At 42.9% G+C, this 23,354-nt stretch overlaps 1 protein-coding gene across 1 annotated transcript in view; it reads left to right on the top strand.

The window, feature by feature from the left end:
• Nucleotides 1-1,805: 1,805 nt before the first annotated feature.
• Nucleotides 1,806-23,354, top strand: part of abtb2b (ankyrin repeat and BTB (POZ) domain containing 2b) — a 50,811-nt gene continuing 29,262 nt past the window's right edge. The window contains exon 1 of the mRNA XM_044193154.1: nucleotides 1,806-3,892. Within this exon, the coding sequence (XP_044049089.1) occupies nucleotides 3,001-3,892 (892 nt within the window). The 5' untranslated portion in view covers nucleotides 1,806-3,000. The remainder of the gene's footprint in view (nucleotides 3,893-23,354) is intronic.

Below are 23,354 nucleotides of genomic sequence, written 5' to 3'. Positions count from 1 at the left end.
TCATTTTTCAGTTGTATTTTTGTTTTGTTTTGTTTATTGTTGTCTCTATGTAAGACATTTGTCAAAATGTCAGCTACAACTAATGGAGTATAGAGAAGTAAAAAAAAATAAAAACTCTCTTCCCTATCTGACCACATGGTGGTGCTCCACCCATACTGTATATACATAGCTGCAGAGGTAGAGTGGTTGAATGGCTTCAAATACAGGAACATGAAAAAAGTAAATACATGTTTTGAGCAGAGGTGGGTTGATTCAGTGTAGAAGAAAAAACACTATATGCATGAGTAGACAGATGAAAAACATTGCTAGAGTTCAAAATCCCCCTCCTACATACACACAAACACACACACACAGTGTCTCAGATCACTTCCTTTATGCAAGCAATACAACTGTTCTTGTATGTGGCTCATTTTGATCATGTCAGTTAAGTGACATGATACAGTTTTTTTGCCCCAGCAATATGGTGTATCAAGCTCAATGGGTTTGTAAAAAATCCATAAAAGTCACTATACAGTCTAAAAGAAGTGAATGTGACTCAAATGCACCTATTGACCTGTCAAATCTATTTCTTGAGCTCTTCTTAAAAGAAATTAAATTACTATATTTGGCTAGATTAAGAAATGTTCAAACTGATTACATAAAGAACATTTTGCCAAGATTTGAACTGGCTCAGATTCACTTTTAGTACTTGCTGCAAATGCAAAGTAAATATGACATCATGTTTAAACCCTCTGGAATCCTCCCTCTGTTTTTGCTCTCTGAGGCTGACGTCACTAACCAGTTACCCATTCTGAGTTAAATTGATGTAATATCACATTCATTGTGTTTTATGACCAATGCACAGAGAAAAGCAAACATTATGAACATTTACATTTACATTAACATTTTGAACTCCAACAGAGCTGACATTTTTTGGGACCACATTTAATCATTTGCAGAGTTTTTTTGTTTTGAGTTGGTGATCCCCCCTCTGTGTGTCACTTTGTCCTGGGCTGGCTTGATGTCTGTCCTGAGCTTGCACTCACACAGAGAGACCATGAGGTAAGCACTGTGTGCACACCACAGCTACATGAGGTCTGGATGAGGCAAGTGCTAACCTCCTGTGATCTCCCCTATGCCCTGTGTGTCTTCTGATCTTATTTAGAGTAGCTTTGACTAACAGCGCAAAACTGGGGAGGCTAACTGGACTGAAAGATTGACTCCCTATGCAGCTCCCCTGACTGACTGATTCATAGACTATGATATGTGAGTGTGTGTTTGAGAGTGAGTTTTTCCACTTTAAGTATTTATAGTATGTCCTCTATCATCCAGATCTGTATATGTGCAAGGAAACATTCATTACAGCCACTTTCACAATGTGTTGCAAACTCACAGGCTTGCAGGGTAAGTTTTCTGCCATAAACCCATTATGTAATAGTCTTGGACACACCCTACCTGTCTATGTGAGTGCAGAGTAATGAGAAGCAGGTATTCACAGGCCTCTTCGATATGTTTGCAGTCTTTTACCTCAAACGTGTTACAGCACCCAACCAGAAACAACAAACAGGGCCACAGGATGATGCAAAACTGAAGTTTCACAAGAGGATTTGCTCAAACTTTGTTTTGAAAGTTAAGAGCTGCCATGTTTTGGGCATTACCTCTGCTGAATTGATAATGAATCAGCACAAACTATGGGTTTGTTTAAACTTTATTTAAACTGGGTGCAAGCCATACAAACCAGTATGCAATAGTACTACACAATCAGTTGAAAATTAAAACAAAAAAATTGCATATACTTGTTGAATCTATTACAACACTTCTGTCTCCCTTGCAGTCCCAAATAAGCTTTTAAAATGCACTTTCAGTGAAAACCCTAAGCCTCATCAAATCAAACTAAACACTACTCCACCTCTAATAGCATTACCAAGGGCTTTACTGATTCAATTTCTGTTACAGGCTGCAGGTGAGAGATTAGCTAATGTGCAGGCAGCAAGCCAAGTTCCCCAGAGCCAATATGAGGAGATAACTGAAGTCTGCTTGGTGTGCAGTTTGGTTCCAGGTAACTAACCACAAGAATTTCCCCAGATCCTTTAATATAATAACTAATGAGGAACACCTAGCCACAGCAGACATTCATTCTGTCATGAATTCGTTACTAAAAAGTGTCAGTTGTTAATTTGGTTATACATTATTATATTAAATCGCAATCTGTGGAAAAAATGAAAATAAGAAACAAATAGACTGTGAACACACGTGTAAGGAGTATGTAACTCGAGCATGAAAGCAAAAACAGCCATATGTAGGTCACACGTGTTAAGGGAATTTGTTTGATACTCATTTGAGGCAAAAGAAAAAGTTTACTTCTTGTCCCAAACTTTGGAAAGATTTGGAGCGGGTCTTGATTGGCTGCCGCAAACGTCGGACCTCTTCTGATTGGTGCTCGAGCCGCTTCCGTGTTGTCATTCAGCGACAGTCCTTCCTTTCACACATCTGCAGCTGAATCCCTGCGACAGGCTGTTCCTGACTGAGCACCGGGACGGGAGGGCGATGAGGTAGACTCGGACTTTTCCACGGTTGTCTACGAAAACGAAGCAGTTTTGGTCTGTTGAGCGGCTACACGGGACAGTTTTAATAAATGAACTCGGGTCTGGCTGTATTCAGAGAGCGGAGAGACATTTCGTCGTGTTTGAAAAGACTGTGGATAAAGTTTAAAGCCCTGCGCTGCCCCGGGGGAAAGGTGAGACTGGCGCGACTTAAATGTTCTTGGCTGTCCCGTTTGTTAACGACAGTATAGGGTGGTTTTGATTAAAAAAAACCCCACCCGTTTAGTAGAATTTTATCTGCGTGTGCAGTTGTGTTATTTCGCTGTCCTGCACTGAACTCTATTTAGCAGCATGTCTGACAAGTGTTGCGCTGTGTAACCAGTTCATCCAGCTCGGCGGGGAGTTTCGACTGCTGCTTGACTTTCATGTAAACCGCTCTTCCAAAGCACCCCTGTAAAAAAAACCAAGATTCACTATAATGGCTGGTTTTAGCAATGTCCACATGAAAACCCTGGAGGACCTGACGCTGGACTCTGGCTACGGGGCGGGGGACTCCTGCAAATCTCTCAGCCTGTCCTCCTCCAAGTCCAACTCCCAGGCCTTCATGACGGCCCCACACCGGGGCAACTGGTGGTATTACTCCGGCTCCATGAACAGCAGGAACAACAGCTGGGACACGGTCAACACTGTCCTCCCAGAAGACCCGGAGGACATCTTCTCTAAGTGCCCCCGCTTACCTGAGCTGGAAGAGTTCCCTTGGATTGAAGAGGAAGTGGCCAAGATACTGCGCAAAGTGGCCGAGAGTGGGAGCATTAAAGGGGGACCTACACCTGTGTTCTCTCCGGAGGCCGTGAGGCGGCTGTCCGCTCTCCTCCGCAGGGCTCTGATCCGCATCTCCAGAGAGGCTCAGCGGCTCAGCGTCATGCACTGCCGCTGCACACGCTTCGAGGTGCAGAGCGCCATGAGGCTGGTGCTCAGCTGGGCCCTGGCCGACCACTGCGTCTCTGCCACGGTCAAGGCTATCTCCATGTATAGTATGAGCGCCGGGGAGCTGCTGAGGAAGGGCAAGTCCGCCCGCTGCGGCCTCTCCTTCTCCGTGGGACGCTTCTTCCGCTGGATGGTGGATACGCGCATCTCCGTGCGTATCCATGAGTATGCAGCTATATGCCTGACCGCATGCATGGAAGCTCTGGTGGAGGAGATAGGAGCCAGGGTGCTGATGGCCGAGAGAGGTCATTCAGGGCCGGATTCAGGGTCAGCATGCGCCCCACTGAGTGCAGAGGTCCTGGAAGGGGTGGTGAACAATGACGCGGAGCTGTGGGGAGTCCTGCAGCACTATGAGCACCTGATCTGCGGGAAGAACGCCAATGGTAATATATTTAAAGTTTTTTTTTTTCAGTACACTTAAATCAACAAAATGTCCAGTTGTTCTGTCTGTAAATTGATGCAAATGACAGCTTTCAGTGTATGTTTTGCTGTGTGTGAGTGTGTGTGTGTGTGTGTGTCTTTTTTTTTTCTGTCACACACTCTCCTTCCAGAGTGCTGGTCACCACTTTCCACTCCCTCACAGTGTGGAAAAGGTGAAATGTGGCCTGCTGCTGGATACAATAGCAGCTCTTTGTGCATGAGTGTTTGATGGACTCTTTGCTAGTTTGACCTGTCAGAAGAGGAAAGTAACAGTGCAAAGGCATCTGATGCGAACAAAGAAAGTCTTTTCTCTCTGACCAAGGTCATATGAGGAGAACTGACTGCTGGATTCTGTGTTGAACAGTCACATTTGATTTGAACTACTTCACTCTCATCGGTCGGTTGAGTCGTCACATCACTCCTGTTCTGCTGTTGTGATTTGGGGTGCAGGGAGCCTTTAGAGCACAGGCAGGAGGCTTGTCTGTTGACACAGCTCTCTGTTTACGCTGACTTCACCTCTCATCCTCCTGCTGTGTTGGCTGCACTCCTTTCAAATCCTCCCCTTCCTCCATTTCCTCATCCCGCTCTCCTCTTGTTGGACAACTCCCTTTCACCCTCCACCATCTCTGCATATCTTACATCAATATCCCTCCTCTCTCTTCCAGCTGTGCATCCTGCTCCCTGCCCATTTGTTTCCTCCACCCTCACATCCCTCCTCAATCAACTCTCTTTCTCTTCCCTCTTTGTCAAACCCTAGTAGACTCATAGCGCTCTTTCCGTGGCTGTTTTGGCAGCCCAGTGTTGAGTTGATTCATGAGCTTGTGTTGGGACAATGTAACAAGCCTTTGTTTGTGGCCCACTACCAGCTCCCTGGAGCAGAGATTTTTACTTGCAGGACAATAGCCTTTTGTTGTGTGATTGTGCAGCTTAGCCCAACGCAGAGGGAGCAAAAACAAATGCTCTGGAAGTTGGGCATACACATCCATGTACATACACAACAGAGAGAGAAAATAACTGGACACAGCCATTGCAGGCTCACTACTGGTCTAAGTTAAGATGTTATTATGCAGGAGCACCTTTCTGTGCAAGCATGACATGCATGTGAAGAGGAGGATAAAGCTGTAACACTTCCAACTTTCTAAAGGTCTGAGATCAATCTACATTTAACACACGGTACTTGCACACATGCATGCACACACTCACATTCACTGCCACCTTACATTTCACATTCTGTGCAGCTTCCACTGGTTTCATCATAATGTGCACTGCATTTAAGCCTGCAAGTGTTAAAACCAATAGAGTGCAGTGCATTGGACTTGCCTGTTATCTGGCCATATGGTTGAGTTAGACCTATTTCACTGCAAAATAAGTTAAAGAGCAGCTTTTGTCCCAGTATTTAACCAGATGTCTTTTGGTTGGGTTTCGACTGGCCTATTTTAGTGAGTTCAGTTATTGGTTTTGAGAAAGACCTGTGTGTGTGTGTGTGTGTGTGTGTGTGTAATAACAATTATTCTGACCACCCTAGCTTTTTATAGGCCCAATACTGGGCTGTGCAAGCCACATACCCCTCTACCACCTTACCACCTGACATCCCACACCCTTCAGAAGCCCCCTCATCTGCTGCTGAAGCCAAACAGCCATCACAACCATCAGTGTACACAAAAGCAAAGATCCACTTTATGCTTTCAAAGTCCAGCGCGGGAGTGTAGACTACTGATCATATGGAAGGGCACAATCGGATAAATACTCCTCCCTCCCTCTTTATTTCTCTCCGTCTCTCCGACTCTTTCTCTTTCTCAGGGGCTGGCCCACATCTGGAACCCTTTAAGTCAGAAATGACTTCTACGGCTCCAATAACAATTCTGAAAACTCCCTCCCTCCTCTCCTCATGCCCTTTCTTGCTCACTCTCGCTCTTGGCTCTCTCTTTTTTTCTTTGCCATTGCGTTCACGTCCACTTCATCTTTATCTGTTTATTTCTTCTGGTCTACAGGGAGTGCATTAGAGGAACCCGGTTGTGATGTGCCAGGATCTTATTCATTACTCATGCACACACTTGCACAAGCACATTCATTCACACACGCACACACACACACACACACACACACACACACACACACACACACACACACACACACACATACCCTGAAACCTATTTAGTCTGCTTTGCATGTGTTCAAATGGCTCCACAGCACTGGTTGAACTCACTACACTGTGCCGCTATACAGAAGAATCCATTTGTCATTCATTTCTCCTCACAAGGAAATAGCACGAGTGAGCTCTTCCTGGTGTAATTTGTATTGATAGTACTGTGGGGCATTTTAAAGTGCAGAGTAGTAGCTTTTCTAATGGACAGTGGAAGTGGCTATGAAATTATCGATCTTTATGACTGGCACACAGATGTCTTTTAAACTCTAGTCCGGCTGGCAGAACAGTTTTCCAAGTGCAGCCCCATTTGAGTTTTTGTGGGACTTAGAGCAATGCTCTAGAGTTTTTTGTGTCTTCATTTGTTTCCCAAGTTAGTTGTTGAAGCAGTAATTCAATAGTTAGATATGCAAACTTGAGCAAGGCTGTTAACTCTCAACAGCTCCATTCAAGCTTTGCAGTGGAAGACTGTGGTTGTAAAGGGCTGCTCTATGGTTTGAACTGTGTACTAACTGTACTTGTACTACTGAGTCTGAAGACTGGACCATCTGAAAGAGAGCATTCATGCTCAGCAGAATTTACCTGGATAAATAAACTTAGATTTTGTCCAGTACTAACAAAAAGTTCAGTTTCTTTGCTCCAGCTCTATAAAAGTAGTTAAAAAAGTTGTGCGTAATGGGTTTGGGGTGCACTGAGAGAGCAGGGCATATGATTTGCTACTCAGTATTTCCCTAAATATGTATTTAGCCCAGAAAGAGGCGTGGGAACAGCGGGCAGAAAGATACAGGGAGAGCGGCCCAGCACTGTGGTCATACAGATGGGGAAACCAGCACTCTGAAAATAAACTCCCTGCTCCACAAATCTGGAGCAGGATCAAAAACAGTTTTGGAAAACAAATCAGGACATTAATATTATGGTGAAATAGACTTAAGTTCATCCTTGTGTGATGCATGCGTGTTAGGCATGCTGCAAATTTGCCCTGGCATTAACAGAAAGCCTGTATTTGGCCTGAATAACTGTACAGATGAATTTAGGTTAACCTTGTGAACACTGTCAGCAAGTCAGTGTGTGTATAGAGTTAAGACCATAAGTCATATAGCTTTATAGGATAATAAGGGTTAATCCTTCACAAAACACTACAATTTATGTTTGTGTGTGAGAGTGTTATGTGCGGGTGCATGTACTACCTCAGGCTACACACGCACACACACACACACACACACACACACACACTGATGGTCCATGTCACTGTTTGCACTGGCTTCTTGTCTGGTTCCAGCTGCAAAAACACTGACCCATTAGAGTGCTGGTGTGCACATGTGTTTCAGTGTGCTCATCTGTGGGTGCTTAAATGTACTTGTGTGGGTATAGACTATTCTTGGAATACCGTTAGTAATGCTTTCATAGATATGACACCACAAATGATTTCTCAGGCTGTTACAAAACCAATGACATTGATTCAGCAACTTCATATTGATTTCACATCCTTAAACACAGGTCAGTTTAGTTTGTGAAATGACTAATAATCAAAGTCAAATAACCTTCTAAACAGATTATCTACTCCCCTGTCTATACTCGCTCTTGTCTCTTCTTTGAAACTTCAGTCATTATTTTGATCTCAAGCTACGCTCCTCCTATTACATTACAGCAGCGTGAGTCATGCTTCTTAACACTGTTTACAGTAAAGCACTGATAGGGAGGAAGCAAAGAAAGATGATGACAGATACTCAAGGGAAAAATTCCAATGGACACAAATACAGAAACAGAAATAGTGACAGCAAACTTGAAAGCATTCGTGCCTTTGCATCTTGATTTATTCTTTCTAATCACATTCTTGGAGAGTAGTGGTTGTCTTTATTCTATCCAGAGAGAACAGGAGAGTTCAGATTGGTATTGAGCTTCTTTGGCTTGTTTAAATTGGAAAATGTGCAGCCAGTGTGTCACATGCATTACCACAGAGTCCTGGCTATGGTTCTCGAGAGAATCTGTCCTGTAGCTAATGAGGGAAGCAGGAAGACTGGCTGGAATCTTGGACCAGGCAGCTCAGTGCATTGCCTGGATGCTAGCAATGGGTTTGTTGAAAGGAACCACTGTGCATCACATCATCCCTGTGTGAAGTCTGGCATAGAGACAGCACTGCCACATGCACCTGTGTTGGAGTCAGGCTTGGTCATTGTCAGAAGTTAAAGGTCAGTGGTAGTCATACTAGTGCAAGCAAGTGTGCAAGAGCAAGTGTGTCTTAAAAGAAAAATATGCAAAAATGAGGACTTGGCAAAAATGGCAACACTTTCTCTATGATGCCAGTGGATGTGGCCTGTAACCATACAGATGACATTTGGACTCGCTCAATCGGTCACTTAGCAATGATATAGGAACTCTCAATATCACAGTCATTTGAATGCTTTTTAGACAAATTTATTTGCTGCTCCATGTATTAAGGTGGAAATAAGAAATGCACCAAAATATGCGCAGATGCACTGTGGGCCTGGACAGGTTTTAAGCTTGTTGGTGTTCATGAAGCCTAGAACAAATTACTTGTATGGTGGTGCTGTTAGCTGGAAGGACAGACTGTAAAGACCAGCTTCTGAAACCTGGGAAGAGCGAACTTTGTTTTTGATTGACAGAAAATACTGGACAGGCCAATCAGTGTTTATGCTTCTTTGGATCATATTGGCCTTGGTTGCCACTTGTCACAAGTTACCAGAGTCATTTTTCGAAACTGAAAAAAAAAACACTTTGAAAGGTTGAAATTTAGTGTTTGAAAGCTTGAAATCTAATAAAAAAGGTTTTGCAAGATTGAAACAAAGTTTTGAAGGCTTGCATAGTGTTTTGATAGGCTGAAAACAAATTTAAATCTGTAAAAAGAGTGCTGCAGTTGTGAAGAAGAAAAACTCAAATACAAATAATGTTTGCAGAGATTTTATTTTTTTTTCAGCCTATCAAAACATTATGCAAGCCTTCAAAACTTTTTCAAACTTGCAAAACCTTTTTTATTATATTTCAAGCTTTCAAAGCTTTTTTTCAGTTTCGAAATATGACATTATATTCACCCTATAACTGACTAGCCGCCTAATGAATTACATGAAGAAAAAGACATTGTTAGATATTGTCTTTTTGCAAAACTCATGTCAAAATCTGACATGACAAAGTAGAATGCTCAATACAAAATATACTGTAATTGTGACTTAAAATGCAAAAAAAAGACCATGTACATAATAAGCTACTGTTACAGTAAAAAGAATAACTGTCTCTTATTGTACCCATCCCAGACATAAACCAAGTGCAGTCACTGTAGGAAATCTTTCATTGCTACACCACCCTCTCACTCAGTTATTTAACACTGAGATGGTTTGATTAACTGTTACAGCATATGGTTTGAAAAGAAAAATACATATACAGTACTCCATTCAGTCTTTTAATTTGGTTGTTTCTGTGGCAAAGCACAGCCTTTCCACCTTGCACAGATCGCACAGACAGTAAACTCACTGAGTCTGTGTCAAACCCCACAAAACCCCGCTAAAATCATCAGTTTTCCTGCTCCTTACCCCTGAAAAATCAATTCCAACCATCACAAGTCTAATTGCTAATAGGTATTACCTGGCATGTGTCAGTTTCTCTGCATGTGTGCTCCAGCAAAACTGAAGCCTGTTTTAAGTGGAAACTGATTTGTCTGACCAGGGATTGGATATAATAACCCCTTGCTGTGTTCTGTTGTGAAATCTGTTGGAGTCATACTGACTTGGCTGGATGGAGCCATGGAGAGATAGTGTATGCAGGAGAGATAAAGCTGCAATCCCACATATCCTCTCTGACTGGGATCTATATAGCCAGGTTGGCCAGAGCCAAATCTCTGCAGCTGAGGAAGAGTGTGTGTGTGTGTGTGTGTGTGTGTGTGTGTGTGTGTTTGTGTGTGTCTGTATCTGTGTCTGTGTCTGTGTGCTGGATTGCTCCTGCGTACACGTGTGTGTGTGTGCCAAAGGAAGGGCTTCAATCACTTCCATCAGCCAGCACTGAAAATAAAAAGGACACTGCTTCTTTTGGATGTTCTTCAGCCAAGCTAGGAAAGTGATGTTTTTTTTTTCTTGTTTCTTTCAAGTCTAAACTGATGTTTTTGTAAACGGGCTGAAAGACGGAGCTTTTTTTGATGCTGTCAGTGACCTCTCTGTCCAGCGGAGTCTGAGCAGCAGTGTGTGGAGCCTGAATGGCAAAGCTCAGATATATTGCACTGGAAAAGCAAACACACTCATCTGTAGACACACTGTTCAAATCCCTTCTCCTCTGGCCACCGTTCTCTTTTTCACCTTATGTACATGTAGATATTCATTTACATACACAATACACTAGTGTACACACGAGTAGACTTGCACATTTACACATTTATAATCACATCAATCTGTCATAATCCAGATACAAACAAGGACGATGTTGACACACAAGACAAATAGCAACAAAAAAAGCACCAAAACACCTTTTGAAACTCCATGGGTAGGAAAACACCTCTGTACACTGATACACTGCCCCCTGTGCACACACATATACACAAACACACACACTAACATAGTGCAGAAGAGAAGCAGACAAGCAGTAGAAAATGCTTTTCCTTCTGACTTGCACGACTACTAAGGTTTTGAGTGTACAGAGGGTGGACTAAGCAAACATTGTATCAGTGGACAAAGGCACTTTGGTAAGGACTTCCATTTCTGCTTCTTTATTTTTGAGTGCGTTACAGTTTTTTTAGAGCCAAAATTCCTTTGAATAAAAATATATCAGTTGGAATAATTGTAGTACTTCATATACCTGCAGCTGTGAAATCAGGACCAGCCTCATAGACCATCTTCTACAGGTTGAGCAATAGTTTACAGCTTGCATGATGTTTGGAAACAGTTTCTCCAACACCCCAAACAGCCAGCCAATTTTCCAGGAGAGACAGAGAGAGAAAGAGGGTGAAAAAGAACAAGAAGGAGAATGGAAAAGTAACCACAGTTTTTATGACAAACTTGTTGGTGAGTGTGCCAAGTTCAGTAGGCAAAGTGCCCACCATGACAGGTTAACTGAGGTGTGTGTATGTGTGTGCGTGTGGTATGTTGCCCTACAGTCATAAGTAGGCCAGCACAGCCTTTGACATTTCTTCTGCATGTTTTTGCTTTTGATATCTTGCTGTCTCTCCAATCTCTGTCTCTCTCCTCTGACACTGATGGTATCTATGCTTTTGAAAGGGACCGGGTGTATGTGTGTGTGTGTTTGTGTGTGTGTGTGCATATTTGTGTGTGTGTGTGTGTGTTGGCCTGGATTTGCCTTTTCTGTCAGTGATTGAGGGCTAGCTGAGTGACTGTTATTTTGCTCTTTATTACTTTCTTGAAGTCTTCCAGTGACAGGATGCAGTGTATTTCCATAAGTATTCATCTCCTTTCACCCTTACAGCCCTCCCTTCACTAAACTGTCTCGTCTCTCCCTCAGACACTGGAATGTGTTTGTTTGTGCGTCGAGCCTGCAGCTTCGTCAGCAACAACACATACGTAAACATCAAGACTCAGCGGCTTGTTTGAGTCCCTTTTTTCCCTCATCACAGGATACATCGCCCCTCCCACAAGTTGTGCTGATAGCCAAACCTCTGTGGTTTGAAGTCATTTAAAGTCACCTTGATTTGAAAGTTTCTCCTATTGTTCTCTATCAAATCTGGTCATCCATTTTCCATTCTCCAAAACACCACACCAGGCTCCTCTAACTTCCTTTAGACTCTCCACTTTTTACCATTCTTGTTCTCAACCCACATTGATTGCAATCTCTGGCTCTGGCCCTCACCTTTGGAACTTTGTTAATTTTCCTGTACCTTACCCTGTCCTCTTTCTACTTCCCACTTACTCGCTGCAGCAAAACCCAGCCTACATTTCAAATTTATTTTCCAAAACCTTTGCTTTTCCATCTGCAACCCTACAACCAGTGCCATCTCCTAAAACCATCACCTGTTGGGTCAAGGTCATCCAGATAGACACGTGGTGATTAAAAGAGCCACAGTGGCGCACACAGCATATTTAAACCAAAACCATGTACAGTGAGGCTTCCTGGAATTCCCTCGTGGTTAGTGGAGGGAAGGGGCACTTTTAGAGCAGGGCCACATGGAGAACACATGTGGGCACAGGAAAACAGACTCTGTCAAGACAGGACACCCTTGGCCGTAGCCTTTAGTCTCTTTTTGTCGATAAGATCTGCACAGCACATCCACCACATGTGGAACCAAAATAAACTGCTCAGATCCCATAGGTAACCAAAAGAAGATGTGTATTATTAGGGAAAGTTAGTAACAACACATATTTGGTGAAATGGAGGTGTGACTCCCTATCAAACACTGGGATTTAAGAGATAGGTGTGCATAGACATATAAAGGTTTAGAAAATATTTAGGGGACGCAGACAGAGTTGGAACAGTGATCAGGTTGGCCTGTATTTCCGCTGCAGACTTAAGAGTCTCCTTATTACACATTATCACCATGTCGATGTGTTTCCTGTGAAAATGCTGAGGAGTATGTTTGGGTTTGAGTATATGTTGTGTTTGTGTGGTGGGGAAAACTTGTACGGCTTGACTGCCTACGTGGAAGGCTGCTGCGATAAGAAAACTCTGACCTGATGCTTTGTTTGTGTCACTGTGTGTCTCTACAGGATATGTCTCTTTGGCTATCTTCCCACTAATTTGGGTTACATCTGTATATAACTGTGTGCATGTGTGGGCCCATGTCCATGTAAGTATGTGTTCAACTTTGTATTTGAATGTTTTCAGTGAATGGACTCTGTCTATTCAGCTACATCTGCTGTGTCTCTCTGTGTTGGCCTCCCTCTCTCTCTGTCTATCTGTGTTGTCGGCCATCTGTGTGCCACTGTAGGGTCACAGACAGTGCTGGACATAATACACTCTAGCGATTGTGGCCAAGTTTCCTCTCCAATACTGAGATAATCTGACTATTGAGCATTAGAAGAGTGGAGAGAGAAGATAGAAGAGGGAATAGGATGGAATGCGGTGGAATTTCACACTGATGAAAGGATGCCTTGTTTGAGGGTGTTTGGAGAAATGGAATTTTTGTTTGGTTCAACTTGTGTCAAACAGCGAAATCCTTGTGAAGATGATGCTTCTCTTCAGAAGATGTGTACATGTTGTTTTCCTACTTTTCCTTGCTTGAACTTATCCATTGTGCAGTGTGCCCTCTCAGTGTGTCTCTCAATACATAATGTGGGAAGTGGACTATTAGTATCTTGTGTGGCTGGTAGTGTGTCTTTGTCTACGCACAGGAGTGGAGGTTGCAGAGGAAGTCAGTCTGACAGCAGTTAAACAGACCATGGCTTAAGCCGGGCGCAGAGCACCCCACACTGGTTTTCCCCTCTTCTCCACCTCAAAGAGCAAAATACAGCCTCTAAAAACAGTCACAATGTTAGCATGTTCATCAGCTCATCAAACCCGATTCTGTTTAACACTAGAACCGCCAATGGGTAAAATCTGCACGCAGCTGTTTTTTGATTGTTTATTTCAATAAAATGTTCAAGTCCCCCAGTCTTTGACTTTTCCTAAAAGTGTGTTATGTAGCACCCCCTATTGTTAAAAATTGTCAAGATAAAGCCAGATTTTAAAAATGGGCATTTATACCTAAAAGCGCCAGTGGGTAAAATTTACGTCGATAGAGAATGCTGTCATTTTCGTCCTATTAATTTTGCATGTTTAGATAAACATTCTATTAGCGCCTTTTGTCTACTACTGTGCGTAACAGAGCTATGTCAAGTCATAGGCTATCCTTCAGTTTGGATAAGAGAACGAGTGTTATGAATGCAAAACAGGCATTAGACTTGCTCTATGCATTGAGTGAAGGAGAGGTGTCCTGGGTTGATTGACGGGTCATCATCTGACAGCAATCCAGAGTCTTTGTGAAAAGTGAGGCAAAACTATTATACTAAAATGATCAAACATAGCCCATAAACACTTATGAAATAGACTTAGTCTAAAGTAGTCTTTCCCTCTGACACAGGTGTGTTTTGCGATCCCTTCAGGTGGTGTGCGGCTCCCTCATTATGTGTTTTTTGACCTGTGGAGAGTATGAGTTTTCGACCACAGTGTAGGCCTATTGTTTAGCTAAAGTGGTCATTATAGATTTTTGGGTAAAAATTTACTTAGAATTTTGGAATTGATACAAATTGTTTGCTGCAATAGTCAATTGTTTTTTCTAAATTGTATGCTGCATTTAAATTAAGACTGTGTTTAGAATATAACTACAACAGCGCGGAGTGGATGGCATCAAAAGAGTCACAGGTGCCCTGGATGTGCCTTTCACAGGTGCAGAAGAGCGTAGGAGAAAATTACCTGTGTGGTGAAGGCGGAATGCAAACACAATAAAACATTCTGTAAAAGTGCTGGGATGTCTGTGGGAAGTGCGCACCCAAGGTGCTGAATGTCTGCGCAAAGTGTGTTTGAGCAACGCGTAGCAGAAATAATAACAAAATCAATGCATTCTAATAGCGGGTAAATTTTACCTGTTGGCGGTTTTAGGTATATGGCGACTCCTGGCGGTTCTAGTGTTAACGCTATGTAAACCCAATGGTATTATTAAACATGTTAGGATTAGACATTTGTTCTACCCACATGGCCATTAGACAAAAGTGTGACTAATTTCGGCTCTATTGAACACGCATTCTCTTTATCATCCATGTGTTTCACATTAAGTAACAGTCCATACAGTGCATACACTGTATACACATGTCTGCATGTCAGTGCCCTGGCCTTTCGGTGCCTCTGTTAAAAGGGGTTGTAAAGGCACTCTCAAAGGCAGCCTGATGGTAATTAAATATAAATGTAAGACCCAGCCAAGAATTTAGTCTGACAGAAGTCAAGAAGGAGGAAGTCAAGGAGCTGGAGGGGTCAACACACCTTTCTGCATCTTTAAGCAAACGCACCAACAATTCTACACTTTGTCTTAAGTTAGTCTTAAGAACTCCTCTAACAGTGAAGTCCCCTACAGAAGGAGCCTTTCACCAGTCCAGTCAGGTGCAAGGGGCGTGTGCGTCTGCATGATGGTGTTGAAGGGAGCAGATGTGTCAGGTGGGCGTGGGGGAGGGAGTCAGCCTGAGGGTCAGCAAGTCATAAATACTGCAACACCCACCCAGCCAGGTCAGCTGAGCCCCTGCCAAACTGTGGAGTGTAAGCAGCTTTTACTCATCGAGGTTTTCATACAAAGTTTTTGTTATGCCGAAAGGCTTTGTTTTTACATATGGTCTGCAGGCAGGATCCAAAGGGCCGGCAATCTGATGTCAGGAGAACAATGGAGCAAGTATGGCAGTTAACAGAGGAAAGCCCACATGTGAAAGCACAAGGAGGAGATGTCTTGATGCGTCTCTGTGACTCTGATAACATTGTGGCTCTATCCGGAAGTCTGAAAAGACAAAGATAACACACAAAGAACAGCACTTTCATGCACACACACACACACACACACACACACACACACACACACACACACACACACACAAAAAGAAAATTAAGAATCACTTGAGATAGAGACACAGACTGATAAGTAGCAAACAGACAGACAAGGGTGGAAAGGAATTACACTATCAGCATGCTGTGGGCTTTTCCCCTGGATGCAGGTGTGACAACTAGTGCTTCTTAACCTCATTGAGATGTCTGTGTGATATCTTCTGTATGTGAGAGTGAGAAAAGAGGAAAGGAAAACAGAGATCCCTGACATTCATCATGTCTGGATGGATAGCTATCACCTTCAGCCCCATGCTGGGAGAGACAAACTTGAGACCCCTCTTCTTGTCTTGACCCTGTGGAAACCTCCCAAGACCTCCATCTCTCTCCTCCCCTGCCTCTCTCCTTCCATTCATTCTTCGTCCCACTATTCGTCTCTTTTGTTGCTCCCTGTGTTCCGTACACAAGTCTTGAAATGCCATCATCATCTCCTGCAGAGGGGAGGAAACCAATAACAGTATTTTGTATGTGTGTGTGCATGGGACTGTGGTTGAGTGAAAGACAGATGCTTGTATCTCTCAGTGCATGCATTTGCATATGAATTACTGAGTGGAGATGGATAGAGAGATAGAGGCCCTGATTTCAAAACAGTTGTACTTATGTGAAACTTATGAAACATTATGGACTTTTACAAGGTGTGGCTCACTGTGCTGTTAACTTAACAACTTTGCCAGCAGAGGAGAGGGGAGAAGTGTTTTAGTGTTTAATGTGTTTTAAAATGGTTGAACATGTGGAGATTAAGACGCTCGTAGGTGCTGAAAGTAGGTCTAATGTATCTACCTGGCTCAGTGCTGCGAGATACAGCCAGGGAGCAGAGCAAAGTGGAAAAAGAAAGGCAGGGACGATGAATGGCAGGATTGAGGGACAGTGACAAGCACAGAGAGAAAAAAATCACAGAGCAAGAGATGAACCTGCCTAGTGGTTCTTGGCTCTAGTGCACTTCTGCTCTGAAGGCCATAATTACCCTCTGACCGACCGATGTTGGTTGCTAGAGAGTGGTGAGGTCAGCATTTAGCTGGCTAGCACAATGAGGTCAAGTACTATTCATGCCCTGGCTTGTGCATTTCTGAATGCAACTCTCCATATAACACTCTCTGGCTCTCTGTTTGGGCTATCTTTGTCATGTATGAGTGCGTGCATGTCTGCAAGCTGGTTTGTGTGTCACCGCAGTCTGAAAATCGAATCAGTCCTATCTTCCAAACTTTCTCTTTCCTTCTTTCGCTTCTCCTCCTTTCTTTCGTCCGTCTCAGCAGTCGTCTCTCTGTGCATCCTGCCAGGTCTCCTATGTCCAAGGGTCAGCCAGAGACTTCCTGCACAGGACTGCTGTTGGAGTCAGGCTCCTGGGAACCTGTAGCTCAGAGACAACGGCTGGGGAAGGCATCATTATAGCCACACACACACACACACACCAGGAGGCTGAAGCTCGATTTTAAATATGCACAGTAATCTCTGGGTATCAAATTTTTGGGAGGATGGCTGTTGGGCTCAGTCTGGCTTTCAGTAGGGGACTTAAGAGGTCTTCTTTTTTTTCCATTTGCTTCTTGAAATACCATCACTGTCTTCATGCAGAATTGCTTCTTTACACAAGTTCTCCCCAGCTCTTTTCCCATCTTCATTATGGTGTGTTATTTTATTTTCCTCCCATGTTTCTCTCAAGAGGCAAAAGGTAAAACATAGTTAATTATCACCCTGCAGGGTTTGTAAGACTTCATGGACTGAAATTGGAGAATGGGAGTTGTCCCAGGGTAGGGAAACAATGTCTGTGTGTCTGTGTGTCTGTGTGTCTGTGTGTCTGTGTGTGTGTGTGTGTGTGTGTGTGTGTGTGTGTGTGTTCCTAGCTTATGCTTAGGATAGTCCAAACCCCAACTCTGAACACTTGGCAAGCAGTTGAATGAAATATCCCACGAGCCTCTCCTTCTGTCTGTCTAGCCATTTGTGGTCATGGGGTTTCCCGAGTGGGCAAAGCAGGGGTTGCTGTTTATCTTGGAATAGGACAGGAAGCACAAGAACTAAAAGTTGGAGCAAGAATTTTTAAAAAAGGTGAAGGATTGGGCAGAAAAGAGAGATTTCGTCAAGTGAAATGCTACCACCTCCTACAAATGCAGGAGGTGGTAGCTGATGAAGATCGGCAGGGCCCGCACACATGCTCAGCCGTCATCATCACACCTAGACAAACCCTACAGTGGGAAAAGGAGAATGAAAACAGATTTGTCACTCAGTCTGCTGTTTGCACAGGAGCTGTGAGCATGTGCAAGAATAGTCCTCTCCTCTAATCTGTTACACACAAACATTCCTCTAAAACACTCACACACCCACGCACAACACTCCTTTAAAGGGTCTCTGCTGGGCAGCCTGGGCTCTCTGGGAAGGGTAGTGGGGTTTGTGTGTTTTACTGTGTGTGGTCAGGATGTGGCTAGCACCTCTCAGTAGTCATGATTTACTAACAATACCCATGGTGGTTAGAGCATGACACTCAGCACATATTACAAGTCTGAGTGGGTAGACCGTACAACAATCTGGAAACTTTTCCATAGCCTCCCATTCCCTAATTTTGTTCACATTGTAACACAGTCAAGTGTGTGTCGTTCCTGATTTATCGATTATTTCCTGCCAAGATAGGTTTTTATTAATTTCTGTAAAGGGTGTAGTTGGTAATATACAATGTGGTCAGGCTAAAATTCATATGTGTGTGTGCCAGGGTGTGAGTTTCTGTGTTAGGAAGGGCTTAAAGTCTGTCAGCTATTATTTAGCCATTGTGGCTTGGGAAGCGCTGTGGGAACGTCAGTTGAAGTGAATTGACCGGATCTTCTGTGATACTCAGTAAGAAATGCATTAACACACACACATGCTTGTGAGAATTGCCCTGCTTCCTAAGCAGTTAAAAGGCAAATGGCCTTTGGCTTTAACATTGCTTGTACCTCTTAAAGTGCTTGTTGAAGTGCTCTGGTTTTATAGTTAGAAGAAATATGGAGGAGATTGAGGAACACAACAGTCTCTCTTGAGGTGATATCTCTCCTCGCCTGTGATCCTTGTCTTTCTTTTTCCATCTGCTGCTTAGAGGATAGGGATTCAGTGGGTGGTCCACAGAGACCACTGAAACAGTAGCTTCTTATGACCTGTATAACACACAGACACACTCATAAATATACACACATTGAGAGGTACAAACACACATGGACAGAAACATTAAAACAGACTACGCAGATTAAACTTGTTGAGATGACCTTATAAAGTATTTCAATGACACACACTGAGTCAAGCTTGCCTGCAGCACCTGCAGAGGCAACAGCTGGGAACACACATAGCAACAAACACCACCCCTTGTACATATGCACACACACACACATACTCACCTCCCACAATTTTATTTGTGTTGCTGCCATGCTTGGGCTGAGGAATGTGTGAGCAGGTGCCCCCTGCAAAGAAGATGCAGCAAACACTCATCACACTGGGTGTGTGAGTTGTTTGTATTGGAGTCGCAACACTTTGTGTTTGAAGGACAAGACTAGAGTAATGATGGCCCAGGATGATAGGTAATGCTGTAGCAATGACCCGTGTCTTCATTTGTTTTTCACCTAAACTGAAGGGCAGAACTTTGAAACTGATAATGGATTTACATAAGATGCGGCCAGCTCACAGTAAGTCAGAATACTCTGAGGCAGAGGATACACACTCAGCAATCAATGTGTCCATCAAACAGGAATAAATGGATCTTCATTCCTCTTTTTCATATTCTGAGCTGGCCAAAAATAAACCAGAGTGCCAAGAAAACACACTCATAATCTGACACATATTCACGGGTAGGTACTTATCTTCTCTTTTGTCTTTTGTTGTTTCAAGTGTTAAATGATAAACAAAAGGAAGAATTATTTCACTCATTGTGTTTTTTACTCATTCTTTTTATTGCTAGTTAGCTCCCTCTCTAGCACAAAGTGTGCAATCAAGTTCATTGACGGTCGCTTAAGCACTATCATGTGCATGTATGTGTAAGTTTTGCTTTGTGGGCGTGAATATTTGGTGGTCAAAAGGTGACATAACTGCATAAGAGGATGGTCCTTTTTAGCAGGCTCCTTTTGAGGTATGGACAATCCTTCTATGTTCAGTGTGTGTGTGTGAGGGTCAGGGGTGAGCTGTAAACCCCTTTGGGTGTCAGATGGGTCATATAGCCAGTTGAATGAGGTGACTGGTCTGGTTAAAGGTAGTTTACTGCCTCCTGCTAAAGAGGTGGACATCCTGACACGCCCTGCAGGTCCCTAACACACCCAGCTCACACAAACTCACACATACTGTATATTTAGAGCTATTATCTGTGCTCTTCTGTCAACTGCCAAAATGACAACATGGCCACATGATTTGTGCTTTTGATGACACCTCAATGCCTGGGGCATACCATTATTTAATTCTGTCCTGATATTTGTGAACTGCACCGGGCACATTTATCAGAATGTCATCATGTGTGTCTGAGGTTGGGTGGTCCATTGATTTATTGCCAGTATGTTGGTCTTACACATGTTCCAACAGTGGTATTGATTTCCTGACTAATTGTATGAGGTATGCATGAGGCATCGAACTCTCACCTCTCTTCTGTCTTTAACGGTGACGACAGTTGTTGTCAACAATGGCATGGACAACAGTAGAGTCAGGCAGATGTAAACGGACCAGCCCTACTCTTTACTGCAGACAAAAGAACAGCCTTTTGAACAAAGCTCTGCTCTGTTCACTGTCTGCTGCTGTAAAATGTTGCTGATTTGTAATGCCCATGAAATAATGCATACTCATATTCTCTATTTATCTTATCCATGGCAGGTTATAATGGGATGCGATGAGTCTGTAGGCAGTTGTTCTTTCTAAATGCAGGCTTAATTGGAGTGTGATAGTAAGAAGGTTAATGCAACAATCCTCCACAAATAGTTTTCTGTCTGTATAAGTAAATGTAGCCTGTGTTTATTGAGCTGCCTGTGCAAGTTTTAATCGCTTAAACTAAGATGTCTTTAGCCAGTAATGGAAAGTAACTTAGTGCATTTACTCATGTAAGTTCCTTTTGGAGGTGCTTGTACTTTACTTAAGTACTTCCATTTCATGGTACATTTTGTCTACATTAACTTAAGTATATATTTGCATGTTTGACTTAAACTTATAATGGAGTATTTTTAAGTTGTGGTACTTATTCTACCACTGTCTGTAGCTGATGCAAGTGTAGGCCACACCTTGTAGCACACACAGATACACACACAAACATACTGTGCAACACGCTTATATGTCTGTGTGAGTGAACAACAATCGGTGGCTGCCCAGAAAGTGGTTTTCCTTTCCTTTCCTGAGCTTCTTTTCCACTGAGTCCAAAGATTTAGTTTGAGAGGGTGAGAGAGAGTAGGAGAAAGGAGGACAGGAGTGATTGAAAGAGTGAGTAAACCTCTAGTCCTAATCATATTCCATCCCCCCTTCCTTGTATTTTCCCCCCATTTGACTCACTCCGTTCTGCGTCATGATTCTGCTCTCTACCCAGCCCAACACGGAATGTTAATCAGCAGAAAGCTGCTTTAGATTTACAAGGGGGAATTTGGATCCAGTTCTTTGAAACGTCAAACTCCTAAGTCCCTCTATCAAAACCGCTTGGTGGACTGTGAGAACCATGCTGCAGCAGGAAGAGTTTATATCTCAATTTAGTGTGTAAGAGAAAAATTAGGGAGGAGAGAAAGAGCAAGATAGAGAGTTAGCAATAGATTTAGAAGCATAATCTAATAAGTAATTGGTGAGTCACAAAATGTGCTTTTTATGGATGTTATTCAGGCAGGGGTTGAAGTGATAATGAAAGAGTGTTGTGTGTGTCTGTCTGCGACACACAGACACAGAAGTGTCTAATGCTGAAGTTATTTCAGTCTTTATCTTGCTGTTAATTTTAAAGGTGTTATTGTGTGAACGCTTATTAATGACAAAACTAATGAGCAAGCATGAAACAAATGCAGGCTGTAATCAATCTGCAAGTCAAGTCTTTCAGAAAAATTCAAAAGCTGAGCCAAGGTGGAGTCACATAATGCATTATAGGCTACTGGAGTTTGCATGCAAGGGATACTAACTGACTGAGTGTGCAACTGTGAAAATTGTGAGAAAATGAAGCTATACTTCTTGCTCAAATCTAGTGAATTGGTTCTGCCAGCTCAAAACATCTGTAACCCTTACAATTCTGCATTTTCACGCACTTGTTGTTCAAAACTTGTTTTGCACTTATGAATCCCTGCACACTTTCAAACCTTTAATTGCAGACTATTCAAATATGTTTAGTGCTTGCTCGGTCTTTGTTGTTAATTAACTTCCCTATTTGAATATTTGAAATGACTTGAGAATCACACTGTTTATAAGTTCAAGGCTGAAACTATTTGATTTAATAATGAAAAGACTTAGCATTTGGCTACCACCAAATGGCCAGAGTTCATGTTTATTTGGTGGTAAGTGGTTTCAAACGTCCATCACAGCACACACTCAGAAAAAGTCTGAAGTGTTTTTAGGCATCTGGTTCCCTTTATGGAAGTGAGAGATCCACACAGCCAACTGGTCAGTGAAACTTTAACTTTACTGGAGTTTCCTCTCCTGAAAAGAATATGAACCTCTAACTCAGTCTTGAGTACTGTGATTTGCCAATGTTAATGTTTGGTTGTGTGCGTGTGTGTGTGTGTGTGTGTGTGTGTGTGTTTTTGCTTGTGCTACTGAGGACGGTGACGATCTAGAGTTCAGATTCAGGCCTTTCCTCAATGAGCGTGTTGTCTACTATCCAAACTGACTGGCTCTCTGTTCTCGCTCTCTAGAGGGTCCAGCTGAGAGAAAATGAGCTGATCACAGAGACAGAATGGGAGCAATTAGTGTAAACGCACTCACATACACACACATACACACTTTGTGCTTCTTTGCCCAGCCTGCTGCCCATAGTGTTATTTGTCAGAGAACTGAATAGAGGGCAGCTTGTTCTTAAAAGGGAGGTTTAACTGTTTCTTTTTAAATTTGGCAAATAAAACAGCCAGCCCTTGATCTGTTCCAGCCAATAAGATCCAGAAAAAGAAATCTCAACAGCTGGTGGACACTAATGGGAATTGTTCTCTAAACCAAAGTGCATGTATTGCCACCATTATATTTTGCCCTTGAGAGTTTTTCCTGTGTTTTTATTTGTCAAATACATCAGCTCCTGGCAGTGTTTTGGAAGGTGACATCATCTCAATAGCAAGTGGATTTGATTATGAGAGGGCGGGTTTGAGGTGGGATGTTTATGTGGATGTGTGTGTAATATCTGTTGTCCTGTGTCGTGGAGAAAACACAACCAGACTCCATATACAGTATAGTGTATTTCCAGCCCCAATACTGTCCAATAAGGCAGTGAAACCTATAAAGCCTAGTTATCCAACAACAGAGCTATACAGTGCCTTTGCTGCGCACTATGTGAAGTGGTGTCACATATGGAAACAGGGAATGTTGAATGAGACTAGATAGCCACAGGCACCACAGTTGGCCTACAATGTAAAATATAAAACATGATTAGAGAGAGAAAGAGGAAGACTAAAGGAGGGAACAGGATAAGGGGGAGAAAACTGAAGTCATGTTTAGGATTAGGGTTAGGCCTGGTTGTCTAGAGGAGCTTATGGCGATACTTTTCAGGGCTGTGGGAAACCAAAACCATATTGAATCCTACCACTCCTAATTTGTCTGTGTGTGTGTGTGTGTGTGTGTGTGTGTGTGTGTGTTTGTTCGGGGGTGGTGGTAGGTATGTTATTGCAGACCACATTTAC

This window comes from Siniperca chuatsi, linkage group LG4 (assembly GCF_020085105.1).
Source record: "Siniperca chuatsi isolate FFG_IHB_CAS linkage group LG4, ASM2008510v1, whole genome shotgun sequence".
In the NCBI taxonomy this organism is placed as follows: Eukaryota; Metazoa; Chordata; class Actinopteri; order Centrarchiformes; family Sinipercidae; genus Siniperca; species Siniperca chuatsi.
Note: the sequence above shows the minus strand (reverse complement) of the source record. Positions and strands in the feature narration are given on the sequence as shown.